This window comes from Pseudophryne corroboree, chromosome 6 (genome assembly GCF_028390025.1).
Source record: "Pseudophryne corroboree isolate aPseCor3 chromosome 6, aPseCor3.hap2, whole genome shotgun sequence".
NCBI lineage: Eukaryota > Metazoa > Chordata > Amphibia > Anura > Myobatrachidae > Pseudophryne > Pseudophryne corroboree.
Genome location: NC_086449.1, coordinates 301,771,967 through 301,794,148, shown reverse-complemented (window position 1 = coordinate 301,794,148; position 22,182 = coordinate 301,771,967). Strand labels below are relative to the sequence as shown.

General features: G+C 47.3%; 1 protein-coding gene across 2 annotated transcripts in view; it reads left to right on the top strand.

Annotated features, from left to right (window-relative positions):
• MYO1E (myosin IE) overlaps positions 1-22,182 on the top strand; it is a 347,330-nt gene that overhangs the window by 269,893 nt on the left and 55,255 nt on the right. For both annotated transcript variants that reach the window (XM_063926190.1, XM_063926191.1), the window contains one exon: positions 9,847-9,992. In XM_063926190.1, coding sequence (XP_063782260.1) covers positions 9,847-9,992 — 146 coding nt within the window. The remainder of the gene's footprint in view (positions 1-9,846; positions 9,993-22,182) is intronic.

The following is a 22,182-nucleotide window of genomic DNA, read 5'->3' as shown; positions in this document are numbered from 1 at the left end:
CAGACACAAGTAGGGCATTCATATTAAGGCCATGAATCATTGTGGCACTTGTGTTACAGATAGATCATTTTAGTTTATTTTGATATGTAAATGAATTGATAGTTTTATATGAATCCCTTAGAGGCTCTTTATCATTTATATTATATATAGAGAGAGGGAGAAAACAGGAGTGAAACTGCAATTGCAGAGAAACATAGCACGGCACTGCAGGAATTTAGTAATCAGATTTACTTTACTATTTCAAGGCATTGAATGCCCCGTCATTAGGAAGAACAAACTTTATTCTTTATTCCTGATGACTGGGCATACAAAGGCTATCTAGGGGGTAAATTCTCTAAAGACTGATTGCGAGGAATACGTATCAGATTTATATTGTTTTCTAGAACAAAACAATCTCAACACTATCAACTGACAACCACCTATATACAGTATGCTGTTTGTAATTATTTATGACGGTATCAAGTTTTCTCCCCTTAAACACCACCAATTCTGTGTAGAGATGTGTGGCGGGCACGTTTTGTGTTTTGGATCTGGTTCCATGCTGGTGTTTTGGATCTGGTTAGGTTTTGCCAAAACCACCCTTTTCGTGTTTTGGTTTTGGATCTGGATGATTTAAAAAAAAAAAAACACCATAAAAACAGCTAAAATCACAGAATTTGGGGGTAATTTTGATCCTACGGTATTATTAACTTGAATAACATTAATTTCCAGTCTATTCTTAACACCTCACAATATAGTTTTTAGGCCAAAAGGTTGCACCGAGGTGGCTGTATGACTAAGCTAAGCGACATAAGTGGGCGGCACAAACACCTGGTCCATCTAGGAGTGGCACTGCAGTGGCAGACAGGATGGCAGATTTAAAAAAATAGGCCCCCAACAGCACATGATGCAAAGAAGAAAAAGAGGTGCAATGAGGTAGCTGTATGACTAAGCTAAGCGGCACAAACACCTGGGCCATCTAGGAGTGGCACTGCAGTGGCAGACAGGATGGCACTTTTAAAAAAAATAGTTCCCCTTTATTTGGCGTAAATAATATACAGCACAGGACAGCACCACTGAACTTTTGTGGCAGCACCACTGGACTGGACTTATACGGCAGTACCACTGGACTGGATTTATACGTGAGTACCACTGGACATATATGGCAGTACCACTGGACATATATGGCAGTACCACTGGACATATATGGCAGTACCACTGGACATATATGGCAGTACCACTGGACATATATGGCAGTACCACTGGACATATACGGCAGTATCACTGGAATTATATGGCAGTACCAGTGGAATTATATGGCAGCATCACTGGAATTATATGGCAGCATTACTGGAATTATACGCCAATATCACTGGAATTATACAGCAGTATCACTGGAATTATACGGCAGTACCACTGGATTTATACGGCAGTATCACTGGACTGGAATTATACGGCAGTATCACTGGAATTATACGGCAGTATCACTGGAATTTTACGGCAGTATCACTGGAATTATACGGCAGTATCACTGGAATTATACGGCAGTATCACTGGATTTATACGGCAGTATCACTGGATTTATACGGCAGTATCACTGGATTTATACGGCAGTATCACTGGATTTATACGGCAGTACCACTGGACATATATGGCAGTATCATTGGATTTATGGCAGTACCACTGGACATATACAGCAGCACAAGGACACCACCACTGGACTGATGCAGGACAACACAGCACCTCTGCAATGGACTTGACTTATACAGCAGCACTGGACATATGGCAGCAGAGGACACCACCACTGTGACTGGACTGAGGCAGCACAAGACACTATCACTGTACCAATGCAGGACAACACAGCACCACTGCAATGCACTGGATTTATACAGCAGCACTGGACATATGGCAGCAGAGGACACCACCACTGTGACTGGACTGATCTAGCACAATACACCACCACTGGACTGATGCAGCACAACACAGCACCACTGGACTGGACTTATACAGCAGCATTGTACATATGGCAGCAGAGGACACCACCAATGTGACTGGACTGATGCAGCACAAGACACGACCACTGTACTGACGCAGGACACTGAAGGACGGTGACACGTCCTCTCGTTACACTCTCCAAAGCCGGAGTGAGAATGGCGGTGACGCGCGGCTCCTTATATGGTATCCAAACCCTGCGAGAATCCGACAGCGGGATGATGACGTTTTGCCTCGTTCTGGTTTCCGAGTCAGGCGGGAAAACCCGAGCCTGACTCTGATCCGGGCTCAGGTAGTGAAGTTCGGGGGGGTTCGGGCTCAGGGAACCGAACCCGCTCATCTCTAATTCTGTATTGTAATTATCCAGGGAGAGCTGTAACTGATGAAACCACTTCTCAGTCTTATCAACCAATTTTCTTAGACCGTTTGCTACTCACTTCTTCTATTACTAATAAAAGTAAATCCAATGAACACTTATTTAACACTCCACACCATTGGCTACAAAAAACAGGGTTACTTCTAAAACAGGGATACGTCTACCAATGGTTGGAGTATTACTAATTCTAAAACCTCTAGGGATTTTCTTAGTACGAAAATATTGAGACAAAAATAGGCAATGCAAGGTGAGATCAGTTTATTCTTTCTAATATGTCAAGCTGAGTCTCAGCTAGTAATTCTGCCAACTCTAGCTGACCAAAAAGAACTGTCTCAGCATCATCGTAGTTAAGCTGATACAGGCACTTTTTGCATCTTTTAAAATATCCTCATCAATAAACCTATTCACTGGTTGTGACATATCAAGGATTTTGCACCAACTTCCAGAATTATGTCCACATATACCAATTCAAATATGTGCATAGAAAGGTAACAGTATACAGATATGACAGGACTCAGCTTGCGTATAATGGCTTGGCACAACTGGTCAGCACTGTGTGTATTCCAATGGAAGCCTGTGCGTACACACATGCCGGCAGATCTGTGCGGGCACACTATTTGTGGCAAACGTGCCGCGAACATCCGCAGCAGACAGGAAGAAAAGTCCTGTCACATCTGTACATCCAAAGCGCTCTGTATTATTAATTCAGCAGACCTATATCTAAATGCAAAGAAGCAGCAGGAGATATTTGTAAATTAGGGGGCGTGCCCACGCTAGGGGGCGTCGGTGGCCGTTGACATCACTGTTGGGGCGTGCCCAGCACCTTCGTCGGTGCTGGGCTTCCCCCAGCTCTCTCCCATAGCGTGAATGGATGCCGTGCGCATGCGCACAGCATCTTTACACGCTGGGAGGGCAGGAAGCGGGCGGCTGTTCTAGCAGGGCGCCGCAGAAGGGGCAGGGCGGATTTTGACTTAAAAAAATCGGGCAGGGAGCGGCGCCCTGCTAAAACAGCCTAGTGTGAACACTATCACACACCAACCAAGTGGAACAGACAATGAGACTGAGTACAAAATAATGAAATACCTGTGGGAGGCCACGCAGGTGTTAGGGGCCCTATACACTGTGCGATTTGAATGATGAACGATATGAACAATGGGGATAATTCAGACAGCTCGCTAGCTGTTTTTTTTGCAATCCTGCATTCACATAGTTTCCGCCCACCGGGGAGTGTATTTTAGCTGTGCAAGTGTACGATCGCATATGCAGCCGAGCGGTACAAAAAGATCTTGTGCAGTTTCTGAGTTGCCCAGGACTTAATCAGCCACTGCGATCACTTCAGCCTGTCCGGGGCCGGAATTGACGTCAGACACCCGCCCTGCAAACGCCTGGACACGCCTGAGTTTTTCCAACTACCCCCTGAAAACGGTCAGTTGACACCCACAAACGCCTTCTTCCTGTGAATCTTCTTGCAATCAGCTGTGCGAATGGATTCTTTGTAAAACCCATCACACAGCAACGATCTGTTTTGTACCCGTGCGACGCGCCTGCACATTGCGCAGTTCTGACCTGATCGCGGCGCTGCAAAAAACGCTAGCGAGCGATCAGGTCTGAATTACCCCCAATGAACGATTTTTCAGTAACGATTTTTCTCTAGCATCCATAAGGGATATTGGAGAATCTAGTGCGATGGGGTATAGACAGGGTCCAAAGGAGCCGGTGCACTTTAAATTTCTTCACTGTGTGTGCTGGCTCCTCCCGTCTATGCCCCCTCCAACAGGCAGTTTTGAAAAAAGTGCCCTCAGGAGAGGATGCATATCTCTGCAGCTCCAGAGAGTTTTCTTCAATTTCTTTTTAATGTTTGTTATTTTGAACCGTGGGAGTTGGGGGAGGATGGTCACCGGCCTTGCGAGGTGCAGAGCCGCTTCCCCGCTGCAGGACCACCATCTTAAGGGGTTGTTGTTCAGCGGGGCACTGCGCCATGGCTGTCACAATCTCAGCACGCCGCACACCCCTAATACTGCCTGAATGTGACGTCTGTGGTGAGTACTATACAAACCGGGGTTTGGCTGACAATTGCTTGAACTAGCACTTGTGTGATTTTTTTTAGCGAACAGGAGACATTGCCAGTATAAATAATCACTGTAGCTCTGGCGGGATCCGGATTGAAAGTCGACAGTAACTAGGTCGACAATGTCTAGGTCGACCACTATTGGTCGACAGTAACTAGGTCGACAGGGTGTCTAGGTCGACAGGGTCTTTAGGTCGACGTGTTCTAGGTCGACAGGTCAAAAGGTCGACATGAGTTTTTCACAATTTTTTTCTTTTTTTTTAACCTTTTCATACTTAACGATCCACGTGGACTACGATTGGAACGGTAATCTGTGCCGAGCGAAGCGAAGGCACCATGCCCGAAGCATGGCGAGCGAAGCGGTGCACTAATTGAGGTTCCCGGTCACTCCACGAAGAAAACGACACCAAAATAACATTAAAAACTCATGTCGACCTTTTGACCTGTCGACCTAGAACATGTCGACCTAAAGACCTTGTCGACCTAGACACCCTGTCGACCTAGTTACTGTCGACCAATAATGGTCGACCTAGACATTTTGGGGTTGAATTGGATACATGGATTTCCAAAGTTACGGCTGGGAAATCCACGTTTCTTCCCTCTGGGGCCCCGCTGGCGAGACGCTCCTACCCGGGGCCATCTGTACTGTCATTTCGGTCTCACAGATTTCGATCTAAGTCCAGAGGTGCCTCCAATGTGACTAGAGGCACCAGAGGTAAGTCAAGAAAGCCTGCAAGCACAAGATCTCAGGAAAAGACCACCAGTTCTGCTTCCACTAAGGCCTCAGCATGACAGTGCCCACCCACCCCAAGGGGATCTCGAGGTGGGAGCTTGACTGCGTCACTTCAGCCGTGTCTGGGAAGCTTCCTGCCAGGATACCTGGGTCAGGGATCTCATTTCTCATGGCTACAAGCTGGAGTTCGACCGTGCTCCTCCCCAACGATTTTTCAAATCAAGCTTACCAGCTTTGGAGGATATGCAGGTTACGGTGCAACAGGCCATCCTAAAGTTGGTCCAGTCCCACGTCCTTGTTCCAGTATCAGTACCACAACAAGGCAAGGGTTATTACTCCAACCTGTTTGTGGTACCGAAACCGGATGGTTCGGTAAGGCCCATTTTGAATCTCAAGTCCTTGAATCCTTACCTGAAAGTGTTCAAGTTCAAAATGGAATCCTTGCGAGCAGTGATTGCGGGCCTGGAAGAACAGAAATTTATGGTTTCCTCGGATATCAAGGACGCCTACCTCCATATTCTGATTTGGCCGCCTCATCAGGCGTACCTGAGGTTTGGCCTGCTGGACAATCACTTCCAGTTCCAGGCACTGCCCTTCGGCCTGTCCACAGTTCCGAGGGTGTTCACAAAGGTGATGGCGGAGATGATGTTCCAGCCCCGGGTCCAAGGAGTCAATATTGTCCCTTACCTGGATGATCTTCTGATCAAAGCAAGATCCAGGGAGCTTTTGTTGCTCCATATCGACCGCACTATCCAACTTTTGTCACACCATGGGTGGATCCTCAAATTGTAGACGTCCAACCTGGAGCCGACTCAGCGGCTCCTGTTCCTGGGGATGTTGCTGGATACTGGGGGTCATTCCGACCCGATCGCTCACTGCAGTTTGTTGCAGTGCAGCGATCAGGTCGGAACTGCGCATGTGCCGGCGCCGCAGTGCGCCGGCGCATGGCAGTCATCGGTGCCCAGCGATCGCCTCTGAGACAGAGGCGGTCGCTGGGCGGGAGGGGGCTGAATGGCGGCATTGAGCCATCATTTAGGGGGAGCGGTCCGGCCAACGCAGGCGTGGCCGGACCGTTGGGGGGGGCGGGCCGCGGCGGCTGCGTGACGTGTCATGCAGCTGCTGCGGCCAGCGGGAGCGGCGAGTACCTCCCGACCAGCTGCAGGAGCTGCGCTGGCCAGGAGTTACTCCTCAAATACACAGGCATCGCCGCTGTGCGATGCTTATGTATTTTTGCGGGCTAGCCCTGTGCTGGGCGTCCACCCGCATGTCTGAGTTTACGATTGTAGCTGTGCTAAACTTAGCACAGCTACAATCAACTCAGAATGACCCCCACTATGCCCCAGAAGGTGTTCCTACCAGAGGACAAAGCGAGAACACTTCAGGAGATGGTCCGCATGGTGCTCCGACCTACTCGAGTGTCCATCCATCTTTGTATAAGATTGTTGGGAAAGATGGTCGCCTCATACGAGGCGATCCAATATGGGAGGTTCCATGCCAGGACTTTTCAGCTTGGTCTCCTGAGCAAATGGTCCAGATCACATCTTCAGATGCACCGGAGGCCAGGATTTCCCTCCTGTGGTGGTTGCAGTCCTCCAATCTACTAAAGGGCCGTAGTTTTGGAAATCAGGATTGGACCCTTCTCACGACGGATGTGAGCCTAAGGGGATGGGGAGCTGTCACCCATGGGATGCAGTTCCAGGGCAGGTGGTCAGCCCACGAATGTCTCCTTCCGACCAACATTCTGGAACTTCGGGCAATCTACAATGCTCTGCTTCAGGCCTCTTCCCTGCACAAGGATCACGCGATCTAAGTTCAGTCGGACAACGCCACAGTAGTGGCGTATGTCAATCATCAAGGAGGAACAAAAAGCAGAGCCTGCATGCGAAAGGTGTCAAGGATACTCCTCTGGGCAGAAAGGAATGCAAGAGCAATGTCCGCAATCTTCATTCCGGGAGTAGACAACTGGGAAGCGGACTTCCTGAGTCGTCACGATCTCCACCCGGGGGAGTGGGGTCTCTACCAGCAGGTGTTCCAGCAGATCATCCACCGGTGGGGCTGCCCACAGATAGACATGATGGCTTCTCGTCTCAAAAAGAAGCTTCACTGGTATTGCTTATGAAGCAGGGACCCTCAGGCGAGGGCATTAGATGCACTGACGTTGCCTTAGCCTTACTGGCTGGTCTACCTGTTTCCTTCGATTCCGTTGCTCCCAAGGGTGCTCAAGCAAGTCAGAAATCAGGGAGTCCAGGCAATTCTGATTGCCCCAGATTGGCCTCGGAGGGTGTGGTACGCGGATCTTCTGGACCCTTGGCCTTTACCTCTCAGAAGAGATCTTCTTCAACAAGAAACGTTTGCCTACCCGGACTTACGGCGACTTCGTTTGATGGCATGGAGGTTGCGCGGAACATCGTAGCCTTTCCAAAAAGGTTATTGCTACCGTGGTTCAGACCAGGAAACCTGTGACGTCAAAACACTATCATAACTGGAGAAATTATATCTCTTGGTGCGAGGAATGCACGTATGCGCCTGCAGAGTTCCACTTGGGATGTGTCTTACGTTTCCTGCAGGCTGGTGTGTATAAGGGCTTACGTCTGGGTTCCATTAAGGTCCAGATTTCAGCTCTCTCCAGTTATTTCCAGAAGAAATTGGCAGTGTTGCCAGAAGTTCAGACCTTCTTGCAGGGGGTACTCCACATACAACCTCCTTTTGTGCTGCCTACGGCACCCTGGGATTTTAATGTAGTGTTGGAATTTCTACAGTCCTCCTGGTTTGAACCTCTGCTGATGGTAGAGAACAAGTACAGTATCTCACGTGGAAGACTGATGTTACTGGCCCTGGCTTCTGCTCGACGTGTCTCAGAATCGGGGGCCTTATCGTGTACAAGTTCCGTACTTGGTCTTTTACGAGGACAGAGCGGAGCTCCGGACTAGACAACAGTTCCTGCCGAAGGTTGTCTCCGAGTTTCAACTGAATCAACCTTTTGTGGTTCCGTCCAGTTCTGATACTTCTGCTCCTCCGGAGGCATTGGATGCTGTGCGTGCCTTGAAATTCTATGTCAAGCGCACAGCTTGTATCAGAAAGACAGATTCCTAGTTCGTGCTGTATGATGCGCAGAAAAAGGTTGTTCTGCTTCGAAGCAGTCCATTGCTCTTTGGATTAGCCTTACTATCCAACAGGCCTATGTGTCGGCAGCCTTACCTGTTCATAAGTCTCTGAAGGCCCACTCTACAAGATCAGTGGGCTCTTCCTGAGCGGCTGCCCGTGGAGTCTCAGCCTGACAGCTATGCCGAGCTGCTACCTGGTCGGGGAAAAACACATTTGTGAAGTTCTACAAGTTTGATACCTTGGCCAAAGTGGATACCCAGTTTGGGCAGGTGGTGCTACAGCAGTCTCCGCACGTTCCCGCCCGTTCTGGAAGCTTTGGGATGTCTCCATCGTACTAGATTCCCCAATATCCCTTATGGATGCTAGAGAAAATAGGATTTTAATTATCTACCGGTAAATCCTTTTCTCGTAGTCCGTAAGGAATATTGAGGGTCATTCAGACCTGATCGCACACTCGTTTTTTTTGCTGCGCTGCGATTTGGTCAGAACTGCGCATGCGTATGCACCCACACCGCATACCCTGCACTAATTTTTTTCAATACTCACCTCTCCGGAGTACCCCATCGGCAGCAGCACCTTTCCTCAAATCACCAGGAAAATGGAGTAGTGCCCATTTCCCTAGCGTTTTGCACATGCATAGTAGGAAATCTCTGGGAAAATCCTGACCGCACCATTTCCCTGGAGATCTGCACTCATCCTTTACTGCACTGTGGCCCGGACGTACACGCAGGAGGTTGCTCCCGGGCCTCCTCCTCTGTTTAATACACCCCCATACCTTCCAACTGTCCCGATTTTGGTGGGACAGTCCCGTTTGTTACGGTCTGTCCTGTTGTCCCACCCGCGGGTCAACCACGGATGGGGGGGCAGTTGTGAGACACCCCCATCCCCCCCTGCCAGTCGCTGCTCTGAGCAGAGCAGCAGAGAATAGATGTTATGTGCATGCACACAGTGTCTATTCACGGCAGAGAGGGACAGGGGGCATAACCAGCAGCTCTCTGAGCGCTGTTCATGCCCCCATAATGATGAAAACGGGGACGTGGCTTGCGATCGCGGCACTTTTTCCAGAAAATGTTTGGCTACTGGCTTGGTAGAGGAGCCATTCTCAAATGCTTGTCGTGCAGAACAGCGATGGTTGGCCATTCTTTAACGAAACCTGTCCACATCAATGCGCAAGGACAGGTCCGCATATAAATAATAATATCACTTGTACAAGACAAACAGTGCTTCATTGTAATTTATTTGCTAGTATGCGGGTGTCTAAATGTACTCCCAACATTCATGCTGCAACTTGTAGTGCAATTCACACATCTCAAGCATCCAAGACGTGTTTCTTTATATATTCCGATTATATAAAATAGCTCATTTACTGAATGTTGCATGCATACATTTTCTTTGGGTTATTTTAGCCCTCTGCAAGGTTGGGCACATAAAGGATGACGAGGACTATGGATATATTTAAATGCGATTTTAAAGATTTTTTTAAGATGTGCACAATTTTTAAATTCATTGAGGTTGTGTCTTTAGTTTCTGTTGGTACACCCAGGGACTGGCAGAGACCTATATAAACATGTAAGCTATTTGCCTGTATTTCAGGGAATAAAGAGAGACCTTATCCTTACACCAAAGTCTGTGTACCTCGTTGGAAGGGAGAAAATTAAACAGGGCCCTGAGAAGGGAATGGTGAAGGAAGTTGTAAAAAAGAAGATCGACGTGGAACGTATTCTTTCTGTTTCTCTAAGGTCAGTGGCTATTTCTAGCAAGGGAAATTACGAGGTATAAACTTGTGCACTGTGCAAAATGAGTGACTTCCCTTCCTGTGGAAGTTGCTTGTTTTCTTCTTCATCAATTTCATGTTTCAAAATAATAATGCAAAGCAAGAAGATTAACCAAGAAATGGCTTTTCTTTTTGTTTGGGCATGGAAATTTAATGTCTGATGTTCTCATGTTGTGGACCCTGTTTGATGGATATGGTAATGAGCGATAAATCATTTAGCACTAACAGAAGCTGGTAAGGTTAGGGCCTCCAATGTGTTCTTGTCAGGTCACATGTGGGATCGATCTTCCAACAAGTGTTGCTCTATTTTGGAGCCTATTATGTTCTCAAGTAAAGGGCCCTACACACACGGCGATGTGCCGCTGAGGTGCCCGATGACCGATATGGCGGTGGGGGAAGGGAAGTTTCTTCACTCCCCCCGTCACCCGGCTTCATAGCAGTGCATGCTAATATGGACGAGATTGTCTATATTGGCTTGCATGCATAAGTGACCCGGTACCAACAATGAATGAGCGCGGGGCCGCGCATTGTTCATCGTTGGTGCCTACACACTGAACGATATGAACAAGTTCTCGTTCATTAATGAATGAGAACGTTCATATCGTTCAGTTATATAGCCTAATGTGTAGGGCCTATAAGTTGTAGCAGACAGTTGGGCCACCCGGGCCTTGAGGCCCTAAACTATTCTCTTGCCACTGTCACATCCTTAATATTCTTAAATTGCACCACCAGAGCTGTCTAGGTAATCCAAGTGTGGTTGAATAACCTATTGGGGCAATTATGAAAGGCTGGATAGGAATCAAAGTATTATTATAATCCAAAATCCTGTATGCAGTGTAAAACTAAATGGAATAATAGATCTGTTAAAATGTTATTAACATAATGGAACTCTCAAGTTATATCCAACAATACACAGGTTATAGCCAGGTTACTAAACAGCTGCAGGCTGAATTGACTCTGGCGCACCAAATCCCCCCCCCCCCCATTGCTATTAGAAAAGTGAAAAATTTGAGCACGTGGCTTCGCTAAAATGGGTGTGGCTTCACCGCAAGGGGCATGGCAATGCAGGAAAACGCTACCTTTTGCCCCAGTTTTGCAATCCACACACCCAGACATTGGCCACCACAAGAAAAAAAATAATCCTGATTCATTCCCCTTACATTATTTGTCATTTTTCCTCCTTATAGTAATGCCTCTTACACATTATGCCACACACTGCAATGGCCCTTAAACATTATGCCACACCATAATGCCCATTACACAATATTCCACACACCATAATGCCCCTGACATATTATTCCACACACCGTAATGCCTGTGACACATTATGCCACACACCGCAATGCCCGTTTTACACTATGCCACACACTGCAATGCCCCAGAGACATTATACCACACCGTAATGCCTGTGACACATTATGACACACTCCGTAATGCATGTGACACATTATGCCACACACCACAATGCCTGTTCTACATTATGCCACACACTGCAGTGCCCTTGAGACATTATACCACACACTGTAATGCCTGTGACACATTATAACACACTCCGTAATGCATGTGACACATTATGCCACACACCACAATGCCTGTTCTACATTATGCCAAACACTGCAGTGCCCTTGAGACATTATACCACACACCGTAATGCCTGTGACACATTATGACACACATCGTAATGCCTGTGACACATTATGCCACACACCACAATTCCTGTTCTACATTATGCCACACACTGCAGTGCCCATGAGACATTACATCACATTCCACAATGGCCGTGATACAGTATACCACATACCACAATTCCTGTTGTACATTATGCCACACACTGCAATGCCCCTGAGACATTGTACCACACACCGTAATGCCGGTGACACATTATGACACACATCGTAATGCCTGTGACATATTATGACTTACACCGCAATGCCTGTTATACATTATGCCACACATTGCAATGCCCATTATACATTATGCCACACCGCAATGTCCGTGATACATTATGCCACACACTGCAATGCCCATTACACATTATGCCCTACAGTAAGGCTTCTAATTACTTTTAAATCACCTGCTCATTTCCAGGGGTTTCATGCTCTTGGTTCCATGCACAGTGCCAGGGGTTTTAATGCTCAGGGAGTTATGTTCATTGCCAGGGGTTTTATGCACCTGGCAATGAACCAAGCTCGTTGCCAGGGTGTAATGCTCGTGCCAGGGGGATTCATGTGCTGGGTCATGCTCATTGCCAGGGGGAATGCTTGATGCCGAGGGTTTCATGCACTGGGTGTCATGCTCGTTTCTAGAGGATAATGCTTGTTGCCAGGGATTTCATGAGCTAGGTGTCATGCTTGCTGCTAGGGGTGTGTAATGCTCGTTGCCAAGGGGTTTTCATGCTCGCTGCCAGGGTGCCGCGGCCGTGTCCACCCTCGATATGCGCTCCTGGCCGGCACCACTTCCCGGCATTTAGACACTAGAGGTCAATTATGACCTCTAGCATGTCTCCTACATGGCGGCAGCCATTTTAGGAGGGACATTGAGCAGGCTAGTCCACATGTCAGTCTGTACTAAATCAGCAGCGGTGCCCCCGCAGCCCTGCGACTTCAAGCCTCCGCAGTGGCTGTGGGGGTGGTAGTTACGCCACTGGCTTTACCTTTTACATGGGCAATGAAACCTAACAATGCGCAAAATAAAGAAAAACAATGGGCTATGACTGCTGTATTAAAGCAATTTGGTAGATGAGTGTTGCAGTATTAGTGGAAGATGGTAACTGTCACAGCCTTAATTTGTATTGCTCTTTTTAGTAGAGACAACATTTTGTTAGTGGCACACACCATTATATTTACTTTTCACAATTTCACAATATAGGTTTTCTAAGGAGCCCAATCATGTTCCTCTCAACTACTTAACAGATTTTCATTGGGAGCAAATCCAATATAAACACTGAGCCGTCAGCAGGTTCATCAGACTGTCCTGCACTTAAATAGGATCCATCTGTGGCTGCAGTACAGGCTCTGTGTATTGACTCAGGCTGCACATACATCTAGCTGTCTGTCTGCTCCTGCACTATGAGCTATCAATCGTGTACTGATATGCACAGTGATGACATTTGTTACTATGAAGAGAATAATGGCTTCCTGTAATGCTTGAGTAATAGTGAATTACTTCCATTTATATTGTGTTAAAGCTAAAATAAGCTTCAGTAAGCCATTTGTGGTTTGTAACCAAATTAAAATCATTACTGTTACACATTTTACATTTTCTAAAACCACACACCCAATACTAACACACACAACAGTGTATGTTTAATTATTTTGGGAGATATCCTACAAGTGAGGGGTTAGAAATAAAATATTAGTTTATATTACAAATATAAAATATAACTGCACATTTTGGTGGGTGCCCTATTCCTTAAATATGCATGTTAAGAGGTATTTTTTTCAGTATATGCCATCAGTTTTTAGTAAAATTGGGCCTTCTCAAGGGCGTAGCTACTATAGGTGTAGGCAGTGCAGCTCCTATGGGGCCAATAGCTGAGGAGGGGCCTGTCTTTCTTGTCTGTCCAATGTTGCTATGTTAGGTTTTTATGCCATTGGCCAGTGCATGGGGCACTTACAATTGTTGCTATGGGGCCCACAAATGATTAGTTACGCCTCTGGGCCTTCTAATCCCTGATGGTGAAAACCAATGACTGTTAAAAAGCACATATAATTACTTTTCTAATGGCTGTGTATCCTGCACATATTTAATTATTGTAAGCTGATACTGGGCCTGATTCAGGCTTGTTAGCAAAGCACACAACTTGGCAAAACCATATTGCACTGCAGGTGGGGTAGATGTAACATGTGCAGAGAGATTTACATTGTACGGTAATATATTCGTTGTTCACTTTATCTATAAATGCAAATGTTACCATACTGTTCTGTGCATTACACTGGGTATGGGTCGTTGGGTCGACCCAACTTAGGTCGACACTCATTAGGTCGACCACTGAATGTCGACATTGCCCTTAGGTCAACATGCATTTGGCCGACTTGGCCGCTAGGTCGACATATACTATGTCGAGAGGTCAAAAGGTCGACATGAGGTTTTTGACTGTTTTTGGTGTTGTTTTCTCCGTAAAGTGACGGGGTACCCAAATTAGTGCACAGTGTCCCCTCGTATGGCTAGCTTTGGGCAAGGTGCTCGCTCCATTACTGCTTCGCTCGGCACAGATTACCGTTCCAATCGTAGTCCACGTAGATCGTTAAGTATGAAAAAAATCCCCAAAATTAAGAAAAAAAACTAGTGAAAGCTCATGTCGACCTTTTGACCTAAGGGCAATGTCGACCTTCAGTGGTCGACCTAATAAGTGCCGACCTAAATTGTGTCGACCTTATCCCATTACACTCAGCTATGTCTGTTAACTGTCATTGTAAAACTCAATAAAACAGATTTGTCAATTCTTGCTTTTAAAAGCTCCCTCAAGTAGTTTTCTCAAAGTTTATATGCAGCATAGTGTGCTATTCGTGAACATTCTCATAGAACTACAGTATACTGTATGCTAGCAAGCAGTAAGGCATGGGGATCAATGCTGCATACAATGTTGAACTTTCATGCATTCAGGACTGTTTGTTTCCCTGACTTGTTTGTGGTTCAAGAATCAAGTACAAGGCCTTAATCATCTATCACAGTATTTTATGGATTTTCAAGCTTAAGCAAACAGTTACTTATGTGCTTAACATGAATTAATATGGCCATTATCTAATAATACATTATTTTATTCTTACTCCGTGATAGGTGATTATATGGGAATTTGTATTTCTTAGTTGTATATGTTATAATTCATTGTGCATGTATTTGATTCCTCTATGGGGGTCATTCCGAGTTGATCGCTCGCTAGCAGTTTTTAGCAGCAGTGCAAACGCATAGTCGCCACCCACGGGGGAGTATATTTTCGGTTTGCAGGAGTGTGAACGCCTGTGCAGCAGAGCGCCTGCAAACACATTTTGTGCAAAACAAGACCAGCCCTGTAGTTACTTATCCTGTGCGATAATTGCTGCGACGAGTGACACGGTAATGACGTCAGATACCCGCCTGGTAGCCTGCGTTTTTTCAAACACTCCCAGAAAACGGTCAGTTGACACCCAGAAACTCCCACTTCCGGTCAATCTTCTTGCGTTCGGCTGTGCGATTGGAATCGTCGCTAGAACCAGTGCAAAACCACAAAGGACTTTGTACCCGTACGACGCACGTGCGCATTGCGGTGCATGCGCAGATTAGCTGTTTTTTTCACTGATCATTATGCAGCGAACAACGGCAGCTAGCGATCAACTTGGAATGACCCCCTATGTTCACTGCTGAAAGCAGCACTACTATGAAAAAACATTAGGTGTGTTTTACGTATAAAATTAATCAATGTAGCATGCTATAAAACAAATCGTGATTTGTATTGTGCCCAAGATGTCTGCTTCGCTAGTACGTCCATGGGTGGGATGAAAAATAGTTGGAACTGGTGGCTATGTAAGGGCTCTGGTTCCAGCTTTAGTACACTACAATGTCCCCATTTAGTGACGTCTCTTCTAGGCGTTGCCTATTCCACCCTGGGTAACCTATGTAGCGTGTGTAAATGAGCCATAATGAATCTGCTCTTACTTTTAATAGAACATAAAAATACTTAAAGCAGAAGATCCAAATCATTTTGTGAATGCCTTAGAGCAGTAGTGGTATTTATTGAAAAGATTTGTGTGGCATGAAACATCTGCAAGACATTGTAGCCTACTCGCCATGAATACGTGCACAAATCCAAGATGACGTCTGCATAGGAGCAAAAGAATCTACGAAAGGCCATCGTGTATTTCCCTTCCTGGCATCATGTAGTGACATCTGCTTTGGCTTTTGTAGTTTCAGCTTTTGTCAAGTCAGGAACTTTTCCTAAAACTGTGTACTGAAGACTCCTGAACAGTAATGTGATAGCCACCCTCAAAGTTTACACTCTTTTCTCTAACACTTCTAAGAGAGCGGTTTTTCAATATGGGTGCGGTCACAATGCCGGCTGTCAGGATCCCGGCAGTCGAAATACTCAGACGGAGGGTTAGGTTTAGGCTGTGGGGGGTGGGATAGGTCGGGGTTAGGCTGTGGGGAGGGAGGGGTAGGGTTAGGCACCCCTGGGAGGGGGGAGGGAGGGAGGGTTAGGTTTAGGCTGTGGGGGATGGGGTAGGTTGGGGTTAGCCTGTGGGGAGGGAGGGGTAGGGTTAGGCACCCCTGGGAGGGGGGAGGGAGGGTTTGGTTTAGTCAGCGTGGATGAGGACTAGGTTTAGGCACCTCCAGGGGGGTGGTTGGGGTCAGGCACTAAGAGGGGAGGTTAGGGTTAGGCTGTGGGAAGGGTGGCTTACGGTGTAGGGGAGGGCGGAGATTAGCCCATACTCACCACTGTCTGTATGTTATTCATCAGGATCCCGGCATCAGTATTATGACCGCCGGGATCCCGTTAGCCAGCATTACATACTGAATCCTTTCCAATGATAGAGCTTTTTATACATTAAAGTCACAGAGCTAATGGTAACCCTTGACACGTTTTGTTGGCGAGGGCTCTCCCATGGGGACACATATTTAACTATAAAACTGTTTCTGTAATTGTCATGTTTGGCAATAATAAAAAAAAGTTTTTATTATACCACATTACAATGAGCAGGTCAGATAATACCAAATTCGAATGCCCCCTTACCATTGTAACATCCACTACACACACCTCTGACTGAAAATGGAATGTCACTCCATTCAGACTGGGCAACGGGTTGGACCCAATTGCTTAGCAGGCAAATCTGGGAAATTGGCATGCAACTACTGTATATAACATGGTCCTGGATCTCATAGCAATGGCACCCCCGGCACCCACTATAGCTATGCTCATGGCTTCAGCTGTCTCCATTGCCTTCTCCACACTGCATGTTTCAGGTCTTTCCATAGATGCTCGATAGGATTCAGATCAGGGCTCATAAAAGGCCACATCAGAATAGCCCAGTGTTTTATCCATTCTTCTGTGCTTTTACCGTGTGTTTTGGGTCATTATCCTGTTGGAGGACCTATGACCTGTGACTGAAACAGAGCTTTCTGACACTGGGCAGCTACAAAATGCCTTGACAGCTTTGAGATTTCATTGTGCCCTGCCCTGCACAAATTCAAGGCACCCCATCAGGTCTGCCATCAGAAATTGTGGGGCCCGGGACTGACGAAATAGACAGGGCCCCTCCCTCCAAAAAAAAGATTCTGCTACGCTATTTCACCCTTATGTGATGTCATACATTGTGATGTTACATATAGGTGGAGTGCTGTGAACCTACAGGAACGGTTTACAGAGAACTGATGCGCAGATCAGGCTTGTTTTAACAAGTCTATCCTGCACATCAGTCCGCTGCTGATTCACAGACTGGTGCAGCTCTACAGGTATCGGCGGTCGGAGCCAGGGGTGGACCCCCCTCTTTGTAAGGGCCTGGGACACCAGTCCCCACAGTCCCCCTGTAATGGCTGCCCTGCACCCCATGCCAAATGCAGCAAAACAGCCCTGAAACATAACCATCCTTCTCCATGTTATATATCATATATAGGGCCAAATGTAATAGAGTGAGAGTTTCAGAAAGTGAGAGATTTGGTTAGGTTTGCCGTTTTTTTTTTTTTTTTAAAGTAGCAATCATTTACACTGCAAGATCAACCTGGTTTTGCAGTGTAAATGATTGCCACTTTAAAAAAAAATGAAAAACCTTACCAAATCTCTCACTTTCTGAAACTCACTCAAAAATAAAACACCATGGGCCAAATGTAATAGAGGGGCAGATTTATTAAGCTTGGTGATGTGATAAATTGGAAGGTGATAACGCACCAGCCAGTCAGCGCCTGTCATTTTTCAAACCTAGCCTGTAGCATGGAAGTTAGGAGCTGATTGGCTGGTGCTTTATCACCTTTCCCTTTATCACTTCACCAGGCTTAATAAATCTACCCCAGAGTGAGAGTTTCAGAAAGTGAGAGATTTGGTAAGGTTTTTCATTTTTTTTAAAAGTGCAATCATTTACACTGCAAAATCAGGTTGATCTTGTTGTGTAAATGATTGCTACTTTAAAAAAAAACGGCAAAACCTTACCAAATCTCTCACTTTCTGAAACTCTCACTTTATTACATGTGGCCCATGGTGTTTTATTTTAAAGTTTTGTTTGTTTGTTTGTTTGTTTGTTTGTTTTGTCTGTAATAATAGCACTGATGTGATTTTAAAAAAAGCTGTATTTTTTTTACTTATCTGTCTAAATTACATTTTCCGCAGAAGCACTGTGATTTGTCCATATGCATTTTAATTCCAGTGTGGCTTTTTATGTTGTATTTTTCAAAAGTGTAGTCCTCCTGAGTATTCTTCCGTGGAGCCAGCCCACTAATGCTCATAAGGCATTCAGATGGGATGCGGTCAAGATCCTGCCGGACGGAATCCCGGCGGTCGAAATACCGACACCGGAATCCCGACCGGCACAATCCCGACATATTCTCCCTCCATGGGTGTCCACGACACCCATAGAGGGAGAATATAATAGTGTGCCGAGCGTAGCGAGGCACCGTGCCCGCAGCGTGGCGAGCGCAGCGGCTGCGTTCCGCTCGCCACCCCTGTCGGGATTCTGCTGGTCGTCGGGATTCCGGTGTCTGTATTTTGACCGCCGGGATCCTGTCCAGCGGGATTTCGTACTGATCCCATTCAGATGCTGACATAACTTGATCTGAGAGTTCCATTTGCATCTCTTTGGAGGTTTTCCTTGGCTCTTTTGATACATTTTCTCTCTCCTCCTGTTTAATCTGGGTCAGTTTTCCTCTTGCGGCCGTGTTCATGGAGGTTTGCTCCAGTCCCATGGACTGTAAACTTTTAAGAAAATTTGCAACTGTAGTCACAGGAACATCAAGCTGCATGGACATGGGGGGTAATTCTGAGTTGATCACAGCAGCAAGTTTGTTAGCAATTGGGCAAAACCATGGCCCTCATTCCGAGTTGTTCGCTCGCTAGCTGCTTTTAGCAGCATTGCACACGCTAAGCCGCCATCCTCTGGGAGTGAATCTTAGCTTAGCAGAATTGCGAACGAAAGATTAGCAGATTTGCGAATAGAAATTTCTTAGCAGTTTCTGAGTAGCTCCAGATTTACTCAGCCATTGCGATCAGTTCAGTCAGTTTCGTTCCTGGTTTGACGTCACAAACACACCCAGCGTTCGCCCAGACACTCCCCCGTTTCTCAGACACTCCCGCGTTTTTCCCAGAAACGCCAGCGTTTTTTCGCACACTCCCATAAAACGGCCAGTTTCCGCCCAGAAACACCCACTTCCTGTCAATCACATTCCGATCACCAGAACGATGAAAAATCCTTGTTATGCCGTGAGTAAAATACCTAACTTTTGAGTAAAATAACTAAGCGCATGCGCTCTGCGAACCTTGCGCATGCGCAGTAAGCGACTAATCGCAATATAGCGAAACTCGGCAACGAGCGAACAACTCGGAATGAGGGCCCATGTGCACTGCAGGGGGGGTAGACAGTGGCGGATCTTGCCACGGGCAAGCAGGACTTTTGCCCGGGGCGCCGCCTTCCGGAGGGCGCCGCACCATAGCAAGATCCGCCACTGTGCAGAGTGCCCCCCAGCAGTGCCCCCGCGCTGTGCCTCCCCCCGCTGTGAGAAGGGAACCAGACGCTACGCGTCTAGTTTCCCTTCATGGCGCTGGTCCCCCCCCCCGCTGTTAAGGGAATCAGACGCTAAGCGTCTAGTTTCCCTTCATGGAGAGGACCTTTGCTGTGCGGTGCGCGATGACGTCATCGCGCACCGCACAGCATTGTAGCACAGACGCTAGGGGTCATAATTGACCTCTAGTGCCTATGCTGTGCTATGGGGGAGACGTCATGACTGACGTCTCTCCCATAGATCCGAGGAGAAAAGCGGCGCCGGGGGGAGGTCTGCAGGTCTGGAATCAGGAGCGGGGTATAGTAAGTATACTTTGTTTGTTTTTTTTATTTCCTTTCAGCAGCGCTACAAATGGGGGCGTGACTGACCATGCCCCCTCATTAAGCCACACCCCTAACTTTTGCCCGTGGCGCCACAAGGGCAAGAACCAGCCCTGGGGGCAGATATAACATTTGCGGAGAGAGTTAGATTTGGGTGTGGTGTGTTCAATCTGCAATCTAATTTGCAGTGTAAAAATAAAGCAGCCAGTATTTACCCTGCACAGAAATAAAATAACCCACCCAAATCTAACTCTTTCTGCACATGTTATATCTGCCTCTCCTGCAGTGAACATGGTTTTGCCCAACTGCTAACAAAATTCCTGCTGCGATCAACTTGGAATTACCCCCATGGTCTTATAGCCTATACCTTTAACAACGCTGTCTATAATTTTCTTTCTGATCTCATCAGACAACTCTCACCTTTTTATAGTCCATGGGGGTCATTGTGACCTGATCGCACGCCAGCTATTTTTTGCAGCGCTGCGTTCATGTCAAAACTCGGCAAAACTGCACATGCGTATGCACCACAATGTGCAGGCGCGTCGTACAGGTACAAAGCGGATCGGTGCTGGGCGATGGATTTAACGAAGAATCCATTTGCACAGCCGATCGCAGGGAGATTGACAGGAAGAAGGCATGTGTGGGTGGCAACTGACCGTTTTCAGGGAGTGGTTGGAAAAAAGCAGGCGTGTCCAAGCGTTTGCAGGGCGGGTGTCTGACCTCAATTCCGGGACCGGACATTCTGAAGTGATCGCAGCGGCTGAGAAAGGTCAGACCTGCTCAGAAACTGCAAAAAAAAAATTGTAGCGCTCAGCTCCACAAGCGTTCGCACACTTGCAGAGCGAAATTACACTTCCCCATAGGCGACGACTATCTGATCGCAGCACTGCAAAAAATAGCTAGTGGGGGGCGTGGCCTAACTGCTGCTGTGAGTGGAAGTGTCTCAGCAGAGCTGCAGGATTTCTGGCACTTCTCTCCCTCCCTGCACATCCATCTCTGCTCCTTTCAGCCTGGTGCCCTCTCCCCCACTCCTGCTGCTGTGCGCTGGCCGGTTGGTGAGGTCCGCGGAATCGGGGAGCACTCCTGGAGGCTCCTGCAGATTGCGGCCTACCTTCTGCCCTGAAGCCGGGGACTAAATTTTCAAGCCTACACGGGCCGGACTTCCGGGACCCGGGAAAACGGGACATGGCTCCGCCGGACGGCTCCTACCTCTCAATGCAGGCTCCTGGGGGGTCTCTGGGGGCTCCCAGAGGCCGAGGACCCGTGGGCCCTTATGCTTTTACTCCTGTGTGCCTGGGATCCACCTCTGTCTCCAGCTGGGAAGGAGACATTCACAGCCAGCGCCCATTTTGGATTCTTCAGTCTGTGCATCTCTGCAGCTCTGTTTCCTCCTGAGGCTGAAACTGAACCCTGAGCTAAACCAGGACCAGTGATATCTGCCTGGGGCTCTCCTCCAGCTTTTTCTACTACATCTCCCTTGGGGTGTATATTCCATTATGTGGTAGTGCTGCCGATTCCTGCTGGAATCCCCTGTACTGGATCTGTGAGTACCCCCTTGCTGGGATTTGTTGTGCCTCTCTCATATTTGTCGTTTCTCCCCGACCCTGCAAAGATCTCTCTGCATGTAATAATGTTTGAATAGGAATGTGATGTGCTCTGTCCTCTCTACGCCTCCACCCGGGGTCCTCATGCATACATAGTAGCTTCTGTTTGGAACCAGCATACTACTCTGCCTCCAGGGCCTGTGACGCATTGGCCTTCCAGTTTCACTCGTCTACTCCTTCTACTGCAGCCCTCTAAAGATGCCCCCTAAAAAAATTAAGGACGCACTCCCGCCCCCGGTGGCTTTCTCTAATCAAAAAGGGGCTCGTATCTCCTCGTCTCCTGCCGGGAGCTCCATCCCATCGAGCCAACCTGACCGTCCTAAGGAGAGTTCTGGCCATTCCTTATCGGTCCCTGGGGTGGACTCTAATTCTACGGATCCTCTCACTGTCAAGACTCTTGTGTCAAGTCCTTGCGGCTTTTAAATCTGAGCTCACTCAAGACCTCTCTCTGGCTATCTGTGAAGTTATAGTGGAGCTAACTGCTTTAGGTGATCGCACAGACCACCTTGAACGTAAAATGGAGGAACTGGTGTCCTCTCATAATGACCTTATT